At 44.4% G+C, this 25,075-nt stretch overlaps 1 protein-coding gene across 1 annotated transcript; it reads right to left on the minus strand.

Annotated features, from left to right (window-relative positions):
- Positions 1-821: 821 nt before the first annotated feature.
- Positions 822-24,289, minus strand: KHDRBS1 (KH RNA binding domain containing, signal transduction associated 1). The gene is made up of 10 exons (XM_090058771.1): positions 23,815-24,289; positions 16,549-16,673; positions 15,808-15,924; positions 13,470-13,616; positions 11,140-11,276; positions 10,039-10,252; positions 8,498-8,565; positions 8,121-8,179; positions 2,588-5,528; positions 822-1,315 (listed from the first exon to the last, which is right to left on the minus strand). The coding sequence occupies exons 1-9, from the start codon at positions 24,143-24,145 to the stop codon at positions 5,431-5,433; spliced, it is 1,296 nt and encodes a 431-aa protein (XP_089914897.1). The 5' UTR covers positions 24,146-24,289; the 3' UTR covers positions 822-1,315; positions 2,588-5,430.
- Between the last annotated feature and the right edge of the window lie 786 nt (positions 24,290-25,075).

The following is a 25,075-nucleotide window of genomic DNA, read 5'->3' on the forward strand; positions in this document are numbered from 1 at the left end:
CGGTTGCAGCAGCCTATTTCTTACCCTGGGACAATGTTCCCTGACTCCTGTTGGAAGCCTTATAAGGCCTCCATGTCACCAGACCGTCGGCAGGTTTTAGACACAGCCCAGCATCTTAAAATGACAGGGAGCATAAAATAATCCTCACTTTCCACTTCTCCCCAACTCTGCTCTGCAACCCATTCCCTCATATGGCCTAGCCCCATTGTTTATTGCATTAAAACATGAGGCCTTTTTTCATGAGCCTGAGTTTGCTCAAAACCAAGCTGGCCTCAGCCTTCACATGTGCTGCTTTGTAACAGCTTTAATCTATCTGGATCTAGAGCAAAATACTGTGCCAGACAACTATAGCAAGACAGCGATTCCCTCCATCCTACTGACCGTACTCCCTATGAGGTTTCAGAGGAGGCAAGGATGTTATAGCAAGGCTGTAAAACAAGATGCTGTCTCTCAGCTATTTGCTTTATTAAAAAATCTGAACAGGAATCAGAAGCCAAAACGTAAGGAGCAGACGTAGAACGATTCAGTCTCCAGAAAGGGAAATGATGCAGTCTGTTATTCTTTGGGAAAACATGCTCTTAGTGCTGGGACATCTGCTCAGCTCGCTTTCACCCCCTCAGCGTGTTGTCTGGGACAAGCAGCTTTACACTATGTGTAGGCACAGAAGAGTCTCTACTTGTGCTGGGATCTCTAGAACCTACTGCCTCCTTGGAAGAGCTTCTCTTATCACAGCTTAATTTTAGGATACCAATTCAAAGGTAAAAAATAAGGCATTTGATAAAGCCTGTAGAAACATGCTCCATAGAAAACATTAGCGTATAAAAGAGAAAGATACTTTTAATAAATAACATGTATAGTGACTAGAATGGACCCCTCTAAATCACCAGCATAATGGGCCAAAGGATTTCATTCAGCGAGTCCTGTGTCACTCCCATGATTTCTGGCTGAATTAGAGCAGGTATTTTAGAAAGAATCCAATCTGGATTACTCTGTGGTCATCCTAAAGCCAGTTTGTCATTCACCAGGCCAAGGCTCTCCTTACAGCCACACTACAAGATGAATGGAGGAGATTTGAAGCCGCACATGTTCCCAAGCCCCTTTAGGCAAATACACGTCTTTGCATTGCACAAAATGTACGCCCCTCCATAACAATCTGTTACACAAGAGATCACCCAATATATGTAGGAACTAAATGTAGAGGAAATGTATATGCTCCAAATGGCAGTGTCACAAGATCCACTTCTACTGGGTAAAAAAATTGCATCATAATAGATGATCTCTATCAAATCTTTTCCGCAGGAAATAAAGGTTGTGCCTATTAAGAGAGAAATGGGAAAAGAATTGGTACAAGGAAATGGATGGCCTAACACAGCTGCACTGCAAACAAATTCTAACTGAGCAGACTACTGAAATCATTATGCATTTTTAATACGACAGGAAACCAATAGATGAATTTTCAGACCATCAGCATCCTCCCCCTCTTGCCGATAAGATTAGAGATGCTTGTTTTCTATCTCTACAGTACCATGCAAGATAAATCTGTTTAAAAGTGTTTCCAGGTCCTCATGTATTTCAAGACTTTAGTGCTTTACTTGTGCTGCAGTTAACAGGGAACTATCACCCTGGAATTCTTTTTCTTTGGGAACCTCAGAGAATTTGCAATGGTCTCAAGTCACCAAAGGAAGTAGCTGGATATCCCAAAACTGAGCATTTAAGCCACTGTGTTTGGGTGCTAGAGACTGGGCCCTGACCCTGCAGTTTGGACACCGGTGCCTTTGAGGGAAAGGTTGGGTTTCTGTCCAATGAAAGGTGCCACATGGTTGTATACAAGCCACCAAGACCACAGTAACCGCCAGAGGGAGCTCCTCTACTGTCAGTCCAGAAAATAACTGACAGCCAAAGGTGGTGGCAGGTTATCCGACCCCAGTGGGCTCAAATGGTTCCACCTGCTGCTGCGGGGCACGTGCAGTCCTCCAGGACTGGTGGTCGAGTCAAGTTCCAGCTGGGTTTGGAGACCAGCGACTGAAACTCCTGTGCCAGTGGGATTTTTAACAAAAGCAGAGCCCATAAAAATCCCAGTCAGCAGCTAGTGTACATCTCAGAATCCCACCGGTGTCAAGCTGCGGCCATGGCTCAGATTTAAAACAGGGAGAGCTGGGTCCCAAATTTGGATGACCATAATTTACTTGTCAGAGTCACGCAAGGGTTCCTTCCTACAAACACCACCACACTCAACTATGTGGGATAGCAAATCCAGCCAAAGCTGCCTTACGCTGGCATTGGAATGAATCCTATCTGCAGAGAGCAGCGAGTCAGCTCCAGAGATCTGCCTCGCTCCAGATCCACTCTGGCCAGGGCACTATGGGAGAGCTTCAGACATGTGCCTACTACAGCCACAATCTCGGCAAGCTCTTTAGCCCCCTAAGTGGCCGTTTGGAAAAAATAAGGAGTCTAGTTTTTCTGTAGGCATATGAAGAACTGCTTCTATTTAGCACTTCAGATGGTGCCACCCTCCCACCCCCTCGCTTCCTACACAGAAGATGTTAGCAGCTCACTCCAGGATCCAAAAATAAACCAAGTCACCTACCCCGCTGGCATTTACCACGCACACATCTTCACTCAGGTGACTCGCAGCCACGTACGACGCCTGGAAGTTGAGAAAAGGACTGTCAGAAATCTTAGCGGAAATGGATTCAAAGAAGAACACACACAAGAATAAAAGATCCCTGCATGCAATTTACACAGGAAGGAAAACATGCAACTCAAGCGGAGCTCTCAACATCTCAGTGAATAGCAGTATTGGGGTCTATATGGGCCGACATTATTATTATTATTATTATTTTTTTACATTTTAAATAACTGAGCAGAATTTTTTGGGCAGTAGCAGGACTCTCTACCGTCATTGGCATTTTACATTTTTGAAACTTTTTTCCATTCCTTTTTGCCCACATGACATTACAGTGCATTACAAAGGGCACAATATTAAAAGTTATCGTTAATTTATGCAGAAGCACGTGGTTGTTGTTTTTTTTTAAATGTCTATTTTTAAACATCTTTTGTTGCTGCAAAATTTTACATTAAAATTAACACTTGAAGAATTGCTTCAATAACGTTTATGCAAATTGCCGTCACAGTTTATGTAAAAGAGAAATGCGCTATTAAAATCAGACATTTAGGTTACCTTTTGGGTTTTGCGATGCATGTTAGCTTTACACATCCTGATTCTCCTGCGATAATTTTCCTTTAAAAGGGGGGCATAGGGTGATCTTTTCATCAAGACAGACATTATGCCCTGAAAGCTGACTCCAAACCATTGTGGAAAATTCAGTTATTTACACTTTAATAACAAACTACAAATACAACTTTTTGTTTTTAAAGTATTCCCCTCAGTCATGCGCTGCGACAAGCAGTTTGGATGCTAATGTACTAATATAAATTTTTCACCCCCGAGCAGTTTGTGTCTCTTTTCCCCTTAAAAACGCCAGATTTGTTTGTTTTTTTTTTTTTTTTGCAGAGGAGGGAAATAAAACCATCTTACATTTTTCTACACAGCAGTTTACTTTAACCTATTGTACCGTCTCAGAAGGAGATTAAGAGCAGTTGCTTGCATAACTTCTCAAAACCACCAAGGGTTTGTAACTGGCTTCCCAGGTGAAGGCCACCACAAGTACTTAAAGCATCGTCTTAAAGCAAGGGTTAGTTGTGTTAATACAAAACCAAGGATCAGCTCCCTTTCCTCTGCTCAGTAGCTAGGCCCTGGACTTTTCAGCATTCACTTTATCCTTCTACTTTTAGAGCATCTATTTCAGACTCCACGTGGAGTCGGCCGTCTGAAGAATGCTGAGGCCACCTAAGTCATTAGCTCAAGTCACGAACCAGAAACATTTCTTCCAGCTGCCAGTTTTACAGAAGTCAGATTTCTGCATGAGCGCTGGCTCAAACTGCTTTCAACAACTTCCAGGGGGTGAAAAACACTTTTTGGGGTTTTTTTCCCTTTTTAAAAAAAAAAAAAAAAAAAAGACAGCTCATTCACGAGAGCTTGAGAACTTTTGGTAAGTTACAGAAAAAAAAAAGTAAAAAACACCATTTTAGAAGTCTCCATGTTTTTGTTTTTAAAAAAAGACCATTAACTTTAGCATTAATTTAAATTTTATTTGAAAGAGAAAAGCTATTTTATTGCTCGACAAAAAATGACAATTCATCACATTTACTTTGATTAAAAAAGGACTAAACTTTATTGACAAACTGCTGCAGACATTTTGACAAGTTTTAGCTACCTATTTAGGCAGACTTACACATGTAGCATTTAATCTTCAAGAACAATGTGGGAGGACAGTGTACAAATCCCATTAGGACTTTAACCTATGTACAAAGTGAACTTTTTCCTCATTTTTCAGCTGCAGTGTCCCTTTTTATGTAAAGCTAGTGTTGAGATGCACTTGAACAAGTAGCTGGGATTGCTAAATATCAACAGCTCTGCCAATTTTAAAAAGCTTGCACTGTGCGACCTGCCCCAAACGCCCTAGGATGAGAAGTCTGTAAGTTTTACAGAACTCGGAGCTATTCATTTAATACTTTGCTTCCTAATTTCCAACGCTGGGCAATTAAGACAGAGCCGTGGAGTCAAAATTTGCTCTTTCCTTAAGAAGTTCTCCATGCAGAACCAAGGTAAGAACCCCTCACTGGAAAAACCTGATTCCCAAGCGTCTCTCAACACTGCACATTCGGGGCTAGATTTCAAAACCCACATAAGAAAAGTCAATTTAACAAACCTAATTCCTTTTAAGTCAATTAACTTAAAAAAAAAAAAGGCTATTTAATTTGTTATGAGGATCCTTTGTATTAAAATTTAAACTTATAGAGTCACCAGCCATCTGCTTTTAAGGAAAGTTTGATATCTGAATTTATTTTTAAACGGTGGCAGCCACTACCGTTACATTATGATTTTAACTTCTTAAAAACAGCCCTGAATTTTGAAATGTAGCCTACTTTGGGATTCTGCAACTACAATTTTTACGGGTTGCTTAAAAACCAAACTTAAAAGGTTAACAAAAACCTTAACTTCATAACTGTTAAGCAAGCATGTCACTTTGGAAACTAACATTTTTTTTTTAACTCAACTTTTTTGTATTAAAAAAAGTACAGTTTTTTTGTTTTTTTTTTAATATCTAAACAACAGAGAAAGAAAAGCAGTCTACACACTTAAAAAAAATTAAAGTCGGTCTTCTAAATCTATTTAACTCATTTTAAAATACTACGTACAGAAGCCAGAATGCGGGGTGAGGATGGAGTGGGAGAAAAAGAGGGCCACGAAGAAAAACAGTTAGACAATTACTTGTCTGGTGTGGGCAAAGCAACAGGAATCCTGGGAGATACAAGAATCAGTAACAACTGTTTGCTCATAACTGATATTTTTCCCTCATGTTTGTTTTAATAGCGTCCGTAGGGGTGCTCTCTGTAGGCCCCTTTCACTGGCCTAGCCGGCGGGGCCTTCAAGGAGGGCCTTGTCCCATTCCAGTCATCTTGGCCTGCAGGAAAGAAAGCAACACGTCAAAACACGCAGCACACTCCCCGGCAGAGCTGCATGTCACTGCGGCGTGCTGGGCAGAGCACCCGCCTGGGGTGCTGATACCGCCGGCGCCGTGACGTCCAAGAGCATCCATCTTCCCAGGGCTCTCCCGGCTCCAAACCCTGGGGACGCTGGCCCGGAAGTTCTGCTACAAGGGACGCTAGCTGCACGCTGGGCACCCTCCCGTTTTCCAAAACTGTTTCGCAAAGATCGCTTGTGGGGCCACCCTTCGGGAGTCGTCGAATAAATGCCCCCGGACAAGCTGAGTATCTCTGGCTTACGCATTCCATGTCCTATCAAGGTATTTGAAACCGAGTCCAGTTCCTGAAGCAGCTCTGGCAGTTGGCCTCATCTAAGGTCACAAAAATGACAGCCCTTCCAGCGGCATTTTAGAATGCGCCACCTCCAATTTCAGGGCTACAAGACACCCCCCTCCCTTTTAACGCAAGCACGAGCCCACACAAACAACAGATTGCGAATGCTCCCAGCAACGGCAGGAATCTTGCACCAAACGTTCAGATACTGCTCCGCTTTCTGCCAGATATTCCTCACTCCATCACGCTGCTTCTACTACCAAGGAAACGTCTCCAGCGTGGTTTTACTAATTGACAGCCTGGTTCCTGAGATTGAGCACTATTCCCGAACCACTGCCTGTGCCCTGACACGTATTAATGATGATGATAAAAAGCTTTTGGTAAGACAGACGAATACCTTCAAAACATCCTTCTCCTGCATAAGTAACTGCAAAAACCAGTTCAAGTCCAGTTCACCTGCAGCTGAAGCCTGAGAAAGCCAAGCTCCAATTTCAGGATAGCTTGTGCTTGGGATATCTGTATTTGCATGTCTGCTATTCTCTCTGCGGGTCACTGGTTCTGGTGAAATAAATATCCACCAGGCAAGCCCAGCGCTCCATTTCCACTCTTGTGGGACACCTTCCCATCTCCCTTGAAGCAGCCTCCATGCCAGAGACACAATTTATTTTTCTAATTTTGTTTTCATGGAAGCAGAGACCAAAAGGAAATCACTGTGGATAAACAGATTAACTGTGGCAACTTCGTGCCAGGCCTACTATGTGCAGTTTGGCCCTCTTTATCACGGACTGAACCCCCCCGCCCCCGGCAAAATGCCACACACTGCTCTTTTACCAAGTAGGAGCACAAAAAAACTCTTTGTGCTGCGTGACCAACTCAGGCAGCAAACCAAAGCATTTAACAGCCATTCTAAAAAAAAAAAGGTATGAGAGATACCCAATATTGGACAGCAGCCATCTATTCACATTTACCTTAAAACAGAAAACAGTCTTTGCTTTGGCATCTGAATTTAAGCTCCACAAAAGTATGGACCAGAGGGTATTTAGAGACAAGTCTTGCTCACAGATCATTCCTGAAGCAGGAAAGTCTTACTTCTGCTTCTGAGCCCTGAAATACACTCAACTAACCATCTCTCTCCTCACCTTGAACATACCTGAGACTCAAAGCCTAATTTAAAATACATCCCCCTTGGAACTCACTTCCTCTGCACTGACTGGAGGCTGCTTTTAATATAGAAAAGAGATTTGTGTAGTGGTTTTAGCTCCTGATGGTTTGAACAGCAAGACAGGAGACCAGGTATCTCTCTTTTTGCCCTACAGCCAAGAGCAGCTCACGAAGCCTAGCACAAGGGTGGACAGCTTGCAGCAGGGGTATCACGAGTGGCACGGGCACCCTTTGTGTGGCAAGTCAAAGACCAGGGAGGGAGCAGAAAGCAGAGCAGCAGCAGCTTGGGCAGGAGAGGGGAATTGGAGCAGCATTTGCAGAGGTCATGAGGCTTCCTTTGTGGCACACCGGCCAAAACGGTTGACCCCCCCACCCCCAAAAGAACTTCAGTTCAACTAAATTCTCATTTTGCAGGATCAGCCATTGTTCTAGTCAGTGAGTGCAGATTTAAGGCACAGTCCTTCACCTCAAGCATACTTCTACTAGCCAGGTTTCATAGGCCGTGGGTACAGAAGCCACCGGAGACCAACAGTGCTGCACCAAGTTAAAGGGAAGTCTTACTACTAAATTAAAAACCACCTTCCAAGCAACCGTTTACTGCAGTCAGTGTCAGCTGTAGGGGTTTTGGAGGATAAAGCACAAATGGAGCTGTGGATTCATACAGCTCCATAAAACAGGAACCATGCAAACCCAAATGCAATGAAAGTCATCTTGTAGGTGCAAATCCAGGTCTCCAGTTATGGAGCCTTCCCTGGAACAGAGAAATTCCAAAAACAGTGCACTTCTGCGGAAATTAAAAGACATCCTACCAGTGAAAGACGGTGGGACTTGAAAAAGGTCACCTCTGTGAGAGGCTAGATAACAGCCAAGATGCGTGGCCTCACTGCAATTGTCATTTCAACCTACGGTTTTGGAATGCAAATATTTTCCCACAAAGGCTGGTTCCCTACCCCCGTCCCACTACATCTCCATCATCCGCAGTTTCCTGTGCTCTGCTCAGAACTTCCTTCACCGTTTCTGCCTTAAAGCAACTCCCATTGAATTTTAGCCCCTTATCTCACTGTTCCCAGACATACCGTAAGCTTCATAAGATTCTTGTGCCTCCCCGTGTCCATAATCATAGTATTCTGTATCCCTGAAAGACAAAAGGAAATTCGTTACGTGGAAGGAAACATTTCTACAGCCCAACAGCTTGAGCATTCAAGTTCAGGCGAACCTCCCTCCTGAGCATGCTGCAAAACTGTGCAATGACTCAATAGAAGCTGCTGAAGCCTCCCAACTACTGTGGATAAGCATCCACTGCTCAAGACACGTTCCAACACACTAGAAACAAGAAGAACAAGTCACTCCCCTCAGCCTCAAAAGGGGAGAGGAAGTAGACACGTTTCCTTTCTACCTGCAAGTTGTGCAAGTCATGCAATTCTGTCACTAAAGGGACAGATGACAAACTTACCCTTGGCCCTGGCTGTAGTAACCTTCGTAACCCTCGTAACTCTGATCAGCATAAGCATCATCATAGCCCTGAAAACAGATGGTGACATAGAAGTATTCATGTGGAGGGTCTCATCCATCCCAAGGAGAACAGTAAAATGCAATTTAGTCTGAAATGCTTTTTACAAGAACTTGGAACTGCTGGCACATCCAATGGGACTCAGCACCTGAAAGAGCCCAGGAAAACTGATATACCACCCCCTCAATCTCACCCCAAAACATTTTTTTTTTTAAACTGGATTATTTTTCATTGCTTTTAAAAAAATCAGCCTGTTTAAAAGGACACCAGTATTAATTCACAGTGTGTTCAGGCCTAAACACAATCTTGTTAAAAAATGGCACTAAAAATGCTTAATCCAGGAGACTATCAATAAGCTGAGTTACAAGCTGTGCGGCCCTTTGTATAAAAGAAAAATCACTGGGAAAACATTTCAGGTCAAGCTTTGTAAGCATGGTACAAGAGGTCACATACTACATCAAAGTGTGATCCTGTGAGGATTGTGCCATAGGGTATGTGACACTGGCACCAGTTATAGCATCCCCTCATGCGTAGCAAAAGGCTACAACATCTGCTGTAAAGGGTGCATTTAGTTCAAATCTACATGGTTTTTAACAATTGTAACAACCAATCAGAGCACAAGTTTGTTACCAAAAGCCCTGGAACTCAAATGAGAAAGCTGATTAAAACAGATTAAAACTGCCAATTTAAGACTGCTTTAAAAAATAGCACACAAACAAAAAGATCAACCCACCCCAGAGTGTCAGAAACCTGGTTTATAGTTTTGTGATGTGGGAGGAACTGAGCCATACTGTCCTATTCCATCAGGCATGCAGAAGTCAGGCAAAATGTTGCATGCTGCATCCTGTCTACACTACAAATTCAAGTTATGCCAGAAGGCTTGTACAACTCGGTGGCAGAGAACACCGTTGCAAGGTAAATCAGACGAGAAACTCCTAGGCAGAGAAACAAGAGCCAGGAGAAAGCGGGATATTTTTAAAAGAAATCTCAGCCTTTGTAAACGGGTTCCCAAATATCTGCTGTTCGTCACCTAAAGCAAGGCTGTCAGTCTCTCTTTAAAATGCCAAGAGTCAACATTCAGTTAACAAAACGCTGGGGCTATAAGCCTGGCCATACTGATGGCAGAGATTTATCAGAGTTTATTCTCATTTTTAAGCTCTTGCTGTGCACTCCAAAGACTCCAGGGCTCCCTGCTTATACAAGAAGCTTCCTGCGGAGGTATTCCGATTCCCCTCCCCACCAATAGTATTTATGTTAAAATACACGTCTTGGCCACACTTCAGTCGAATTGTAATGATTTTCCTCTGGGAGCATTTAGGAGGAAGGCAAGAAAACAATGGTTGAAGGGGGAAGTAAGGTCACTCTGCCTGGCACCCATGCTTGCTGCTAAGCAGGACCACAAGGCCTGATAATAACAACAGCAGTATCCAACACGAGGTTATTTTGCCTGTCGGCAGGTCTGGCACGAGTAGGCAGCTCCTTACGTATTCTTCGTAGGTTTCTGGTGCCGGGGGAGGAGGCAGCGGTATTCTCTGGATGCCTGCTGCACGAGCCCTTGGTGCAGGGGCACCCCTTACAGCTGGTGGAGGGGGTACGCCCCGGGCCACCGTAGCTCCTCTGGCTATGGCACCTCTCACCGGGGCTCCTCGCACCAGGGCACCACGAGGAGGAGGAGGAGGAGGACCAACACCACGCCCCCTGCAAAGAAAAAGGGAACAGGAACAGTCATGTGCTGTAGGACTCAGGGGTGACTCCCTAACTCAGTTCACCTGTGTGCATGTACGCCCTCCCACCGCACCGTGGCCTGTGTTATCACAACACCTAACCGCCCTAGAGTCACAGCCAAGAACCACGTTCCCAGGTGCCGTATAAATGCACAGAACCCAAGGTGGCCTTTGCACTAAAAATTAATTCTGACACCTAGAAAAGTAGCCCTGGACCTTCCTTCAAAATGTACCATAAGCCTCTTCGGACGCATCAGATAGAGCAGGAGGGACCTATGGGGCCATAAAGATGTAATGATGAGATAGATGGCTGACTATGTAAGAGCACCAGACATTTAGACAGAAGCAGCTGTTTCTCTTGTGCTCCATTTGGAAAAACATGCTAGCTACAGTGGCACTGTGACAGCACAACTTCACCACCAATTTAGTCCAGTGCCTTGAGAAGAGAAACAGTAGCAGCATATTGCTTTCCAAGGGAGTTATGCTCAGAATTTGCAATTTAAGTCTATTATAGGAGCTGACAGAAGACAACCATCCAATAGGCTTCAAAATTAAGCTTTGGCTTCACCTTCCCCGCAGTTTTAGAAAGCAGATGCAAATGCAATTTCCACAAGGCTGCTGTAAAGCTACTTCATTTCAGATACCAAAAAACCCAATTAACATTCATTAAACCTTATAACCTCCGTCCCAGCACACCTATTGCTAGAACAGGCAGGGTCATAACTCCTGATTTAAGAGAAGCAGGCCCTGTAGTACAAAAAGGTCCAACAGCTGGAGTTCATAAGCAACAAAGATCAGCCTAGTTCAGCAATATTGTTAACATGACTTCCCACTACCAGCATTTGTGCTTTCCAGAGTTACCTTGGAACAGGTGGAGGAGGAGGGGGAGCTGCTCCTCTTCCTCTCACGGGGACCCCTCGACCACGTGCTGGCTCTGGCACACCATTCAGATAGGACAGCTCCAGAAACTGCTCCTGGCAGATATCATCCATCATATCCTGGGGAGAACAGGGAAAGAGAAAGTCAACTTCCAGCACAAGGTCACAGGTTACCATCTCCAAGCATCCTCACCAGAGAGCTACAGAGAGCCACAGCAGAGGTCCAGAAGTGTCTACAGTCCCATTTTAAAGCCATGTCAGCTCACTGTCAGCAAAATGCTTCTGTGTGAAAATGCACCGCTATGCTCCAGACAGAATGAGATGCAGCCTGATGCAGAGGAAATTCCCATTGGCACTACCGTCCATAGTGCCTTCTCACATTTCTGTGAACACAGCGCTTCTCTGCTTCAAACATATTCCTTTCCCCAGGGAATACTACTTTGGGATTTGGCAGAAGAGTCTATTAACCCAACAGAAGCTGTTGTGCCTGTCCGACCCCAGACATAGTTCAAGTTTCCAATAACAGTCTGAGGGCATCCCTTACAGCTGCCAGGGCAACACTGCAAAGCAAAAAATCTCCTACAGTTGGGTCTTCACAGAACAGGGGGATAAGGAAAAGAGCTGTGTTTGTTTCTGCCATCACTCGGGTCTTTCATCCAGGGAATTAGAGAAGGTCGAACCTCTAGCTCTGCTAATCAAATGTCATGAGCTCTACATGCCTGCTCCCCTCTTTCGTTTCTACCAAAGTCGCAGTTTTGCCTCGAGATGCCCAGACCATCCCCAAAAAGCGTGGGACTGGTCAAAACCGAAGCTTTAGAGTTGCTACGTTACATCCAAACAACAAAATGCCAAAAGTGAAAGCAAGGGTCTTGGAAGCTCAGGCAATGGAAGAAACATCTCCAAAGGAATAAAAAATGTTCATAAGATGCCCGATAAATTGCCATGAATCATCTTATGTCAAACCCATTAAAAAAGATAGAAGAGTTGACTTAAGAGCTACTGGGATTTAAAATCTGACCAGATTTCCATGCTAGTTATACTTGTCTTTAAGTTTACTGCCCTCCAAACTCTTTTGTGTCTTTGTCAGAATAGATTAAGATGTTCTTCTGTCCTACGAAGTGAAGTCCAGATCAAAACTAGTGAGAGCTAACAGGTTGCTAGCTCTTCTTCCAGAACTTTGAAGTTCCTTACAAGCCCATCCACATACTGTGCATCTGGGACCAGCTAATGAAGCTTCACCTAGAGATCTCCCTGGAAATTTCAAGTGATGAGTGGTACTCATCCAAGAAACCTCTTTCCCTGTAGAATCATGGGAATGTGGGGCTGGAAGGACCTCATTTGGTCATCTAGTCCAGCCCTCCTGCTCAAGGCAGCATCATCCTAGACTGCCATCCCAGCCAAGTACCTGTCCATCCTGCTCTTGAAAGCTTCCACGGTCGGATAGTCCATGACTTCACTAGATACCCTGTTCCAGTGCTTGACCACCCATGTAGTGACAAAATTCTTCCTAATCTACAGTGTAAATTTCCTCTGCTGCAGTTCAAGGCCATGTGCTCCTAATCCTGCCCCTTGGAAGGTCTGTCTTCTGTAGGTCACAACTAAGACTGTTCTCTTTGTAAAATTACCATATGGGGTCAGGAGAGTAGCCCATCTGCTGCAATACCCAGTCTAATATTGGTCCTTTATGCTTCCAAAAACAGAACAAGAAACCACAAAGAAGCCAATTATGAAGTAACTTCTACCAAACCTATATTCCAATCCACTGTAGTTAGGGCATTACACAGAAGCCAGAGACATACCAGCTTTACAGCTAGCCTCTTAACTGAGAGCCATGGGACTTTTCAGTCTGGAAAAGTGCAGGCTCAGGGGCAATCTGATGGCCACCTATAAGTTTATAAGGGGTGTTCACCAGGATCTGGGGGAATATTTGTTCACCAGGGCGCCCCAAGCGATTACAAGGTTGAAGGATTATAAACTCCTGCAAGAATGTTTCAGGCTGGACATAAGGAAGAACTTCTTTACTGTCCAAACCCCCAAGGTCTGGAACGGCCTGCCGCCCGAGGTGGTTCAAGCACCTACTTTGAATGCCTTCAAGAGAAACTTGGATGTTTTTCTTGCTGGGATCCTATGACCCCAGCTGACTTCCTGCCCCTGGGGCAGGGGGCTGGATTCGATGATCTTCCGAGGTCCCTTCCAGCCCTAATGTCTATGAAATCCATGAGGCAGCTTAAAAAAACCAAAACAATAATAAAAACCGTAACCCCTCCCCTCAAAAACATGCTTCCACTTTGAAAAGAGCCAAGTTGTACATACCGGAACAAGGAATTTCTTGACCTCTTCCATGGCATGTGCCATGAGTGCATAGGCCTCACAAGGGGGTCCAAAGACTTCAATGAAAACATGCAGATCCATATTTAAATGAGCATATTTGGGATCTCCCCCTTTGCGCAGATCTTCCTCCTGGAAAAAATATGTTTCAATTTCATCAGGCTGTATAAAATGCAAAAAGATCTTCTCTCTATAAACCTGCTAACTAGGCCCTGACTAGCAGTATATGACCATCCAGAGGAACATTTTTCAGGCGTGTCTTGCCATGAATGGCCTACTGCTTACTGAGCACTAAGTATTATTCCTACTAAAAAAAACATAAACAAGGTGTTCTGGTCTCCAATGAGACAATTGACAGCCATGAGATAACTGCATACTGGATTTGGGGGTGTGATTATGCAATGCCACTTGTCAAGCCTGGGTGAATATTTCAGTTAAAAGACAGAAAAGTCTGTATGGAAGCATAAGATAAACGGCAACGAGCCATTCAATAATAATCAATATGTTACAGATGAATAAGTCAGAGTTCTTGCTTTGACACACAGCATGCTGTCAGTTGTATTTCTAATAGTACCAGTTCAGAGACAGTCTGACTTTCAACCTCTTTACCATCCTATCCAAGTAGTCATTAATAATTCTGCTCCACTTCATGTTCTTCTACCTGGTTCTGCACAGGAAGAACAAATTCCTAAGCTCTAATCTGAGCAGTAAAGTAAAAGGAGCTGATTTTCCCGATCTTAGGATCATAGGAGTGAAGAGAAAATTCCAAGAATCTAGTGTGATGCTGCAGTTAATTCCCCACCCACCCCAGCCCTTTTATACAGTTACTGATGTGGGACAGTAGTTAAAACAAATTTTCTATTCAAGGAATTTGATTAATTGCTGACCTATTGAAACTCTAGTATTAAGAGCAGGGCTAGAGAAAATTAAGGCATATGGTACATGAATGAAGTAAAAGAGGCTAGGCAAACAGAAGATACCAGTGACAATGTGAGGTACAACAAGAATGGACTAGCTTCCCACAACAAAACAGATAATTTAATACAGATGAGCATTTAAAAAGCGTCTTCCCCAAAGGCACTAATAGACCTTTTTGACTGCTGTACATTTATTCCTCCCATTGACTGCAGCGTATGCTGTGGGTGCTCAGAACCTCTGAAAAGTCAGCTCATAAAATTTTAAAAGGCTATACATGATTTCACCAATTGAGTCTGGGTTAGCTTTATTGCTTCTTCCTGTATAACGTGATTTGTGGGGCTTGCTATACTAGTCAGTGGTTTTACCCTTTGGTTTACCATTAACAGCTACTCCTATTTTCTTTGGGGAAAATGCTTTCTATATCTTTGCAATACAGTCACCAATCTTAAATGCACAGGTGGGCTCAAGTCACATCAGCAACAATATTCCTATCTAGTAGTTTTATCACAAGCAGCTAATCTATTCACCCACAAGTCTACAACTTCATATCAGCCTGAAAGAAGTGGTGGTAATACTTCTAATACACTGATGCACCACTTTTTTTTCCAGCAGATAGCCACATGTGGGTATGACTATTCCTTTCTGTACCACACTCTTCCCCTAGGCACTGCCTTTGCAATGAAAAACTGTAGTCACATCAAACATGCTTGCGGTTTTCCAAATAGGCGTTGTTGTTAAGTGCCTAAATTCACTCAGCAGTCACTAAGTTGGGGAAAAAAAGTCTAAAATGTAGAGGTGACCTGCAGAGTGTTAAAATAGAAGCTGTGATTTAATTCAATGTTGACAGCCCATATTAACCAGACTTTGGGGGCAAGCAGAAGAGGAATTCCTTTCATTTTTCTTTTCTGAAATTCCCCTGACATTTTGATTCTCTAAACATCACTTAGAATGCACCAGTCTTTGACATCTTCAGTGAACTGGCATACATCCAGAGGATTTCAGAGGGGAAAAGTTGCTTGTGTGCTCACGTTTTTAAAAATAATTTGCTTCTTCAGTGAGCTTTCTTCCCACCGCTCAGTTAATGGGGGCACCAAGTAAAGATAACTAGAATTTTATTTGATTACTTTATCTTTGCAGTTCATCTTCAAAAAGAAACAGTCGTGCACCCTAAAGACACACAGAACAATAAGAGATTAATGGTTTCTACACGTCACATTTACTGCAAGAAGTTTAACTACGTCTCCTCCCTTCAAAAACACATCTGTTTTAGCTCTTCAAGGACCTCCCATCAGGGAAAAAGCCCTCTCGCAGGACTTCTAATCATTTCCAATCATGTAAAATGCTTTGACCCCTCAGTGAAAGGCAACGTGCACAAATATATTAGTTCCAAGTCTGCTGCCCTTACCTTTGCTTTGTCTCTCATTGAACCTTTTCCAAGCACAGAGATCTTTGCACCAGTTTCTTCCTGAAGTCTCTTGATAGTGTTGCCTTGAGGTCCCAAAATCTTCCCAACAAAGTTAAACTAACAGGGGACAAGCAGAATTTAGTCTTAAAGCTGAGTGCAGTTAAGGGCTGCTGCTAGTACAGCACAGGTTTCATGCACATGTCCAATGCAGTACACACACGAAGTTTAACGAGGCCATACTTGCCTTCACATTGCAGAAGATATGAAGAAAAAAAAAAAGTCTTATGGGAAAAATTTGCAACTGACCACAATATTCTTTTAATGAGAAAATTAATTTTGCCAGAAACTTGTGCTAAATTAGTTCAATCTATTTAGTTCTCATTTCTATACTGCCACCCTTTTATGGGCAGCAAAATTGGAGTTGGAGGTTGTCTTAATTTTAAAATATGTAGAGAGATCTACAGGTGAAACACTACTCTAGCTACGACAGATCATAACTACTCATTGCTTTTCACACGCTGATCCTAAAGACGTTTCAGGAATGCAAAAAATTAGAAATAAGATACTCCAAGCTTGCATAGGAGGCATTCCACAGAGAGCATGGGACTAGCATAACTTATGTTGACCCAAAGCCACTACCTGCTGACGGATTCAGATGTACAACCCACAAAAGCTAGGCACAATGTGGAAGATGTGCTTATGTGAAAATCAAAGATACGCCAGTTCTTTTCTGGCCCTCACCTTGGGGTACTGTTTGACAGGTATCAGAACTCGTTCTTTCAGCTTCATGTTCTTGTGGGAAAACAAATCCAGGTAGTTCTCCTCCTCATCCTTCTTCGTTTCACCCTTCTGAATTTTTTCAATTTCTAAATGAGATAAAAATAGCATAATTTATGTTCTCCAAACTGAACCAACAGGCTACACTCAGCTGTGTCTTGACAGGCTACGCCACCCTAAATTCTCTGTGAATATGTTCACAATGATAACTGCAGCAACTGGATTAGGACAGTGTTAATAAGACAGCTGACCTGGTCTATCCTGGTTAAGTTTATCTGTTCTAAAAATCTCAGGCCAGAGGGCAAGACCACAGGACATCGTTAGATAAAAATAAGCAAGAGATGGAGTATGTTATAAGCACCCCTCAGCAGGAAAAGAGCACAAACCCTTCAAATTCAACGCATTAGTACAATATAAATCTACAAAGTGCTCCCTACAGGCCATATCTGCAGTACAAATCTATGCAATATCCTCCATTACCTACAAACCCACTAAAATACAACCTGTCTCTGTGACAAATAAAACACCCACCTGAAACCTTGAATGCACCTAGAAGAAGCCAGTCCCAAGCTTGCTGGTTCTACAAACCCCACTTCAGGGTTGCAACCACATGAGAATCAAGTTTATTAGAAAGTTAGTCTACAGCCTCCTGTATGAAAAAGTTGCACCATTTTACATGAAGCTGCATTTTTCCATGGTTTAGTTCAAGTGATGTCAACCCACATGGATGGGTCCATTTTAGCTTAAGAATGGCTGTGCCAATTTAACTTTAATGGAGTCCTAATCCAGTTAAACCAAGCCAAATTCAAGTGCCCCCCACAAGATACTGCGCACAGATGGAAGTACAGCTTTTAGTTGTGTCGGTTTAACAAGTTAAGAGCCTACAAAAAAAATGGGAGTGGAAACATGCTGTCAACCTTAACCAAGCGCAGTTTAATTTTTACTTGTTATACTTTATAAATGCACAGCCTTGGGAAAAAGACAGAGAAATATGTTGGGGGTGGGGAACTGAGGGGGGACACTGAAACTGTTTCAAGTTTTAGACAGATTTGGATTGAATCCCAAGTTTCTCTGAAACATGCTTTTCTATGAACAGAACAAGTAGGAACTAGAACTTCTAGACTCTCCTGGTTGTGGACAGTGGTGAGACTTCCAGTGAAATGAAACACCGAGAATCCGAGAACAGAAAACCTGCTCAGACGGTTCTTCCTTGGGTCTCAAGGATCGGCAGGTTTCTAAGTGAAGGACGGTAATACATTTAAAATTTTTTTTAAAGAAAATTTTCAGAAGGGAATGTTAAAACATGGTTCTTTTCACGAGAGATAGAACTTACAATTCAAAAGACATACTTTGCTACTAGAGATCGCTTTGATGATAGACAAGAAAACCGGCGCATGTTTCTAATGTAAGCAGTCCTTTTAAGTCTGTTTCCAAGCAGCAACATAGCTTTCCACCAGGAATTGCTTTCTGGACTCCTACTGAACTGTCTCAATCTCATCAGATGAGCATAAAAAAAAAAAAAAAAAACAACCTGCCCTAGAAAACCAGCTTCCATATTATCAGCTGCAGGAAGTCAAGGTCGAAATATACCACATAAGCATCCCGGGGGGGAAAGAACCCTTACTCTCTCACCATCCCCTTGAGACAGAGCTACATTTTCTTCGGCAGTGAATGCCAGGAGGCCCATAGTTTCTCTGACTCTAAAGGCACTACTCTCATCTTCTCACTCTCCAGATAAGTAAGTGAGATCCTGCTGTAGCTTTACCATGAAGAGCCTGGTTTAAAGCACAGAGTATCTGCACCTTTCAGCATCCTCTTGGACTTCTCTCAGCTCTAAACTCAATGCAGCGTTTACTCTTACCCTCCCACAGGACATCTACATATTTGCACACTCCCATTAAGGGTCACATTTTAACTCTTCAACTTTTCACTTGCATCCCAGATTTGCTTGTGTCTTAAATACTTTAGAGCCTTTGGGACAGATTCCAATCTTTTGCTCCACTTCCAACAACACTTCAATAATGGAAAATATTTTCTGTTCCCTGAGTTTCATGGAGTCAAAAAGTTTATATCTTGGCCCACAAAAGGCAACAGATATTAAAACTAAAACAGTCATATTTTTGTTCCTATCTAACTCCCAAAGGCTCCTGCATCATCTGAAGTGAGGACAGACTCAAAGCATTTGTTAGCTGACAATGCAGAATGAGGGGTACTTTTCATTAGCCCCACATCAAACAGCATCCTCAGTTCTGAGAAATCAGTTGGAAGCAGCAGAGGTATCAGAAATGTTAACTCTCTTATCAGGATTACAGGACGATAAATGCATGGAAAACAGACAACCTTTGACTCTTATCACAAGATGCATCAACCCATGTAGAGAAAATGCTACACTGAATTCAGAGCTGGGAGAAGTCCAGGAGGATGCTGAAAGGTGCAGATATTCTTTGCCTGAGTCAGGCTCTTTGTGATGAAGCTACAGCAGAATTTTACCTACTTAGCGGGAGAGTGAGGGAAAAAAACCCCAGCAATACCTTTAGACCCAGAAGAACTACAGGCCTCCTGGCATTTAGTGCAGAAGGAGAATTGATACAAAACAATTTGGGAGGTGGGAAGGATGATAATCTGAGCTTTGCGCCTGACAATTTGGTCTAGAACCCTTTCCAGCAGAAACCTTGGAAACCTCCTGGAAAAATTTTGTTACGTGGATCAATGAACTCTGTACAATTCTTTGAAGACAGTTTGTCTCTCAAACCCAAATCTGAGTCGTCCTCCTCTTTTACAGGACCCTAAGAAGTGAACAGCGGAGTCCAGTGGCATTTCTTTCCGCGCTTCCTCCTGCCACCACTGGAAATATAAGATGCAACTTTTTCCTACTTCATCTGAAGAACTTAAAGGCTGACATTACAAACCAATGTGACAGTTGCTTGCTGGGTGACATCACAAAAAAGTGATCACTTTTCATTTCATACTGGTGGATGAAATCATACATGCATAATACTGAAAATTATAAAAGTGACTCACCAAGTGAGAGCTACTCTGAACACACATTCCTCTCTCACGTCTCTCAACAGCAGAAGATAACTTTAATCCAGTTAGGAATATATATAATCTTGTGAAAGTTGCACGCCAGTGCTGAAACCTAATACCTCTGTTTATTTGCCATTGAGATTTCAGGAAGGCAGCTGCAATATTTAGTTTTCCTAGTGACTTCAGCCCATGTCAGAAGAAACACTGCAGGATTTAGTTTAGTTTCCACACTAGTCACTCTGTCAAGCTAGGACGTCAATACCATTTATACATCATCCAACCTAGTAATAATCTGGTTTTGTAATGCAAACCAAACTGTAATGATGGCATTATTAAAGCAACTTCTCCGATTAAGCAGGCTTCTTTACACTAGCATAACAGAATTTCAGGAGTATGACCTAGAAATTCTGGGCTGTATATACTGCTAAAAAATTCATTCCAACGTGTAAAACTATTTTCCCCTTGATGTACGAGTGCAAAACATTTTCCAAAATAGCCAAATTTGTTAAAAAGCTACCCATCAGCTTAATAAGAAAAGAAAAGTTTTATCTGGATACAGATATTAAGAAGTGACATATCATGCAGATTATTTAGGATAGCAAGGAAGTAGTTCTGGAAGATAACTTATGACTCTTCCTGTGAATTACAGCAACTTTTTTGATAATGGGGCTAGCTTTTAAAGAGCCAGCCCCTCCCACTTTTTTTAAAACTGATAAATTAAAGGAAATTCCCACCTATAATAGATCACCCTTTTATATAGTAGGTCAATAACTGAATCAACTATAGAAAAGGCTGCCAGATTCATAAAAAAAGGCCAGCAGTCAAAACACAACAGAACTTGATTTTCTTTTTTTTTAAACTATGGAAAAATATTAGTTCTTTCCAGACTTGTAGCTTTTGAAGTTGACTGAATTGCATAAGAAAATAAGATATAATCATCTAAGGACTACACTGATGGCATGAAAAGCAGTACGGTCTCATTTGCAGGATTAAGTGACAAACAGTTCTACTTTAGGAACGTTACACAGAGGGGGAACTATTGAGATTCTACTGAGGCAGTGGGACTCCTACTCAAGCATTTTATTTCTGCAAAAGCTGCAGATATTTAACAAGACATTCTTAGCTCATTTGGCAAGTCTATTCTTAAATAACATGGTCAATGCCCAAAGGATAACAATAAGAGTTAAAGATACCCAGAGGTGGTTCATACCCTTACAGAACAGGGCTAAACTTAAACCCTTTAAAGTCAGGAAATGAATTAAGATACATGCCACCTTAATAACACCTCTACTCTGCCTCCGGCTAAGCTGGCAAGAGCCTCTGGGGGGCTTTTTAGTAAAGATGGTGCAAAACATTCATCTAATGATGGAAGTGGTAATTTCTATGTTCAAGTTAAGACTGAACAATGTTCAAAGAAATGCTTTAGGAAAAGAAACAGATTATTAGGTAAAGCAGGAGAGTAATTGGGAGAAATGTTCTGACCTGTGTTATCTAGAAGGTCAGATAAGATGACCTCATGATCCCCTTCTGCCTTAAAAATCTCAGAATATATGAATAGCGATTAGCAGAAGGATTAAGAATGTGCCAGTGTGCTGTGTTCTACAGAGCTGAATTCCAGCATTTATCTGCACACACCCCATCTGTGTTCACAGTGCGAAGTGGAGCAATACAGCCTGGACCAGAGCTGTAAGGAACAGCACATGCCTACCTTGAGGGATCAAACATGCCTCATTTCAGTCCTGAATGTGGCAGCCAATTTCTGCAGAAGTACATAAGGATGCCTTCTTGCCATGGGGACTGTCAGCTGCACAGAGACATATGTTTCTATGGTCTCCAGGGCTTAGTGACGGGCAACAACCACATCTGCAATGGAATCTAGGCTGCTCCCATTCATTACACCCGACACAAACCCAAGATTTGTCTTAAAGAACGCATGCTGGGGGGGGGAGGGAAGAAGGGATACCTTAAGTCCTTCCCTTCCTGGTTCTCCAAGTTTTACATTTAGCTACTACTGTCCACATTCTGGAAGGGCAAAAGGCAGTACCAGGCAACCGTACCGCTACATTAACAAAGGTTTTGGGCTGTCCCTTCCACTATGAGCTTTTCATCGCTCCCATGTACTTCATTCCAACTGACCTACTCCCCTTCTGGTCCTTGACAGTAGTTATTCCATCCAATTATGGGGTAACTACTGCCACAGAGCTGGAGGTGGCAGATAGGGAAACCTGGCTTGGGATATCCTGTTTACTTCTCCTAAACTGTGTTCCCTTTATTTATTTCTCTGCATGTCAAAACAGGTTTCCTTCACACAGAACAACCACCATCAGCACAGGACCCACCTATAGGCTGAGGAACTGGGAAGAGGATACAGAACAGTGCGGGGACTAGGACAGTATCAGTGGGGACTTTTTTTAAGATATCAATAGAGACCTTATTCCTCAACATTTGCCACTGCAAAGCTCTGACCCCTCCTCCTTTCCATCCCACTCTTCAGTGAACTTTTTTATTGCCTATATTCCTTCTCATTGTTCTAAGGTTTTCCATTGTTTCCAGTTGCTCAGACATCCCTAAACTGCTGTGACACTGCTCTAATGATCCCTTCATCACACTCACTGCTCTGATGACCCATAATCCTGGATTATAAAGTCAGTAAAAGGGCTAACACACACCCAGCTCTCATGATTAAGCCATGTATCAGGATCCCCATGTTCATGTGGGGAGAGAAAATAGCTCTCTTGTCCATTGATCAGGAAACCAATTACATTATAGACCATTCATTTGTCCTCTAAATCTGCTGATTTTCTTGATAATATTTTTAAAGTAAAACTGGAGTTTGCATGTGCATTTTAGAGTACTTCAAAATACTGCTCTTGAGCCAACAGTTCTCATTTCAGGACAAAACTTCCAAGGGGAGTTTCTGGGAAATGCAAGCAGAGGCAAGAACATGCATTGTCTGAAAACAGCTAGCTGTAAGGCTCCAATTTAGAGTGTACAGACACAGCTCTAGTTCAGTAACCACAGCTATTTTAAGAGTCTGCTTGAAAAACCCTTTTGCCTCAGAAACCTGCTCTGGCCATATTTACATTTTTCAGTCTCTTTAGCCCCAACCTAAAATTCCAAATTAAGGCTAACAACTTTTTCAACACTGATATTATACAGCACCTCTTGATTGAGCAAGATATGCTGAGTGACCAAAGAGCAGTGGGGCAGGGGAGGAGGCGGCCACAAGGAGAATTATAAATTGATCTTGTAAAATTCATTTTTTAACAGCTGCATCAAGAATTCTTTGCTCATCTGACCTCAAAATTTGACTAATGCCATCCTAGATGCCACACGTTTCAAGGCAATCCAAACAAGCAAACTGATTTTGCAGCACAGGAAAAACAACAAAGGATTCTTAAATGATAAGCAATGATTAACTGCACAGGTAAGTGTACCTATATAATTCACAAGCCTGGTTGTTCGGATTAAGAAAACATCTGATGTAAAACCTCAGCACTCGGCACCCGAATCTTTGCCGAGTGGGCTGAGGACACCAATCTGCCAGGAAGAATAGGAAGTTCCTAACATTTCCTTTGCCCCACAGAGCAAGCAGAGCGCAGCTGCACATCAGGCGGCTGAAGACGGCAGGGAGCAAAAGCAATCAAGTTTGGATCAAAATAAGGTTTTAAAGTTATTCGATACGGGAATCAGATGTACACCAGCAATTACTGATACACTGCAGCAACTCCCTTAGAATCGGCAGGCAATGTCATACACCCATCCCCGCCTCAGCACCAGCATTGTCGCGTGAAAGGAACTGGGGCGTCATCAGGCAGCTCGCAAGAAGCGCGCTGTTTTCATTAATAGGTGTAAGGGTGAAATCCCTGCCAGATGCTTAACGAATCTCCCCTCCCCCCACCTCAGGGGTTTGCCCCCGGGGCAGCCAAGCCAGCATGCAGCCCGCAACCGCGCCAGGCGCAGAACAAAGGCGGCCGTTTCTCCATCTCGCCCAGGGGTTGGTCCTGGGAGGGGGCTGTGCCCCGAGAAACTTCTCCGTCTGCCTTTCACCGACTCACTGTGGGGTGGGGGGAGAGGGACTCCTAATCCTGTTGGGTTTTCATACACGGAGGGGGGCTCCCACCTCCTCCCCCCCGCGCCATTGCCATGGCAGCCAACCGAGGGGACGGGAGCGGGGCCGCCCCTCCTCCCCCCCGGCCGTACCTGCTGTGAGGAGCTGCATGGCGTGCGTGAAGGACGGGTCGAGGCTGTCCTTCTCGGCCATAAGCTCGGGCAGATACTTGTTCTCGGGCTCCATCTTGACGGCGGCGGCGCCGGGCAACAGCGGAGTGGGCGCGGCGGCGGGCGCCTGCGAGGCGGCGGCAGTGGCGGCGGGCGGCAGCAGCGGCGGCGGCTGCGAGCCCGGCGGGTGGGCGGCGGCGGCGCCGCGGGCCCCGCCGCGGGGCGGCCGACGCGGGGGCTGCGCCGCCTGCGGCCGGGCGCCGGGGCCTGGGGGCCGGCCCAGGCGGGCGGCGGGGTCGTCGCGGCGCTGCATGGGCGCGGAGCGCGGCGGGCGGCGCAGGGCGGACAGCGTTGCCACACCGAGGGCCGCGGCTGCCGGGACCGGAAGTAAGGGGCCGGAAGCGCTAGCCGCTCGCTCCCGCTCCGCCGCCGTCGCCGCTCCGGGCACACCGCGCCTGCGCCGCCCCCCCACAGCGCATGCGCGGTTCCGGCCACCTGCCGAGAACAAAGCGCCGGCTGAGAAGCGCTGCGCAGGGCCTTCGAGTACGCATGCGCAGTAAGCGGGAGGGCACAAAAAAGGATGGAGCACCCCCTCCTATTACGCCTGCGCAGAGATGCAGCGGCCCTGCCTCGTTCCGCCGAGAACAAAAGTACCGAGGGGGTCCAGTGCGCATGCGTACAGTCTTAGCCCACGAGGAGGGGCTACACAGCGCAAGCGCAATCGCAGCCTTGGGGCGAACAAAGCGTCTGGGAGCGATTGCAACGCATGCTCTTTACAGCACCTCCCCCTCCCCCGCCGTTCGACGCACATGTGCGTCTTCTGCCGGCCCAGGGCATGGCCTGGCTGCCGCTGTGCGCATGCGCGGGGCCTTGCCTGGCTTGGCCCTGGCCAGCATGGGGGGGCATGGAGCCCTGGTTTGGGGTAAGTGTTAGACCCTGTGATATTTGGAGCAAAGCAGCCCAGCCCTGGCTTCATGCTCCCCTTCCTGAGCACTAGCAGGCCTGGCCTTGCTTGCCTGGGAGCTCAACCAGCCCCTGCCAGAAAGCCTGCAGCACATTTGACATGCAAGCCTCCCATGGCTGATACTGCCACACGAAGCATGTGGGTGCACTGGTTATAAATCCGCCCTGTGCGTGCATTGTGCAGGAGCCCCGGGGGCCGGGTTAATGTGAGGATCACTCGGTGCAAATCTTGATTACACCCAGAAAGCTCCCCCAAGGGATGCTCTGTAGGATTGACCTT

The sequence above is a fragment of the Crocodylus siamensis genome, chromosome 7 (assembly GCF_052110815.1).
Source record: "Crocodylus siamensis isolate JL-2025a chromosome 7, ASM5211081v1, whole genome shotgun sequence".
NCBI lineage: Eukaryota > Metazoa > Chordata > Crocodylia > Crocodylidae > Crocodylus > Crocodylus siamensis.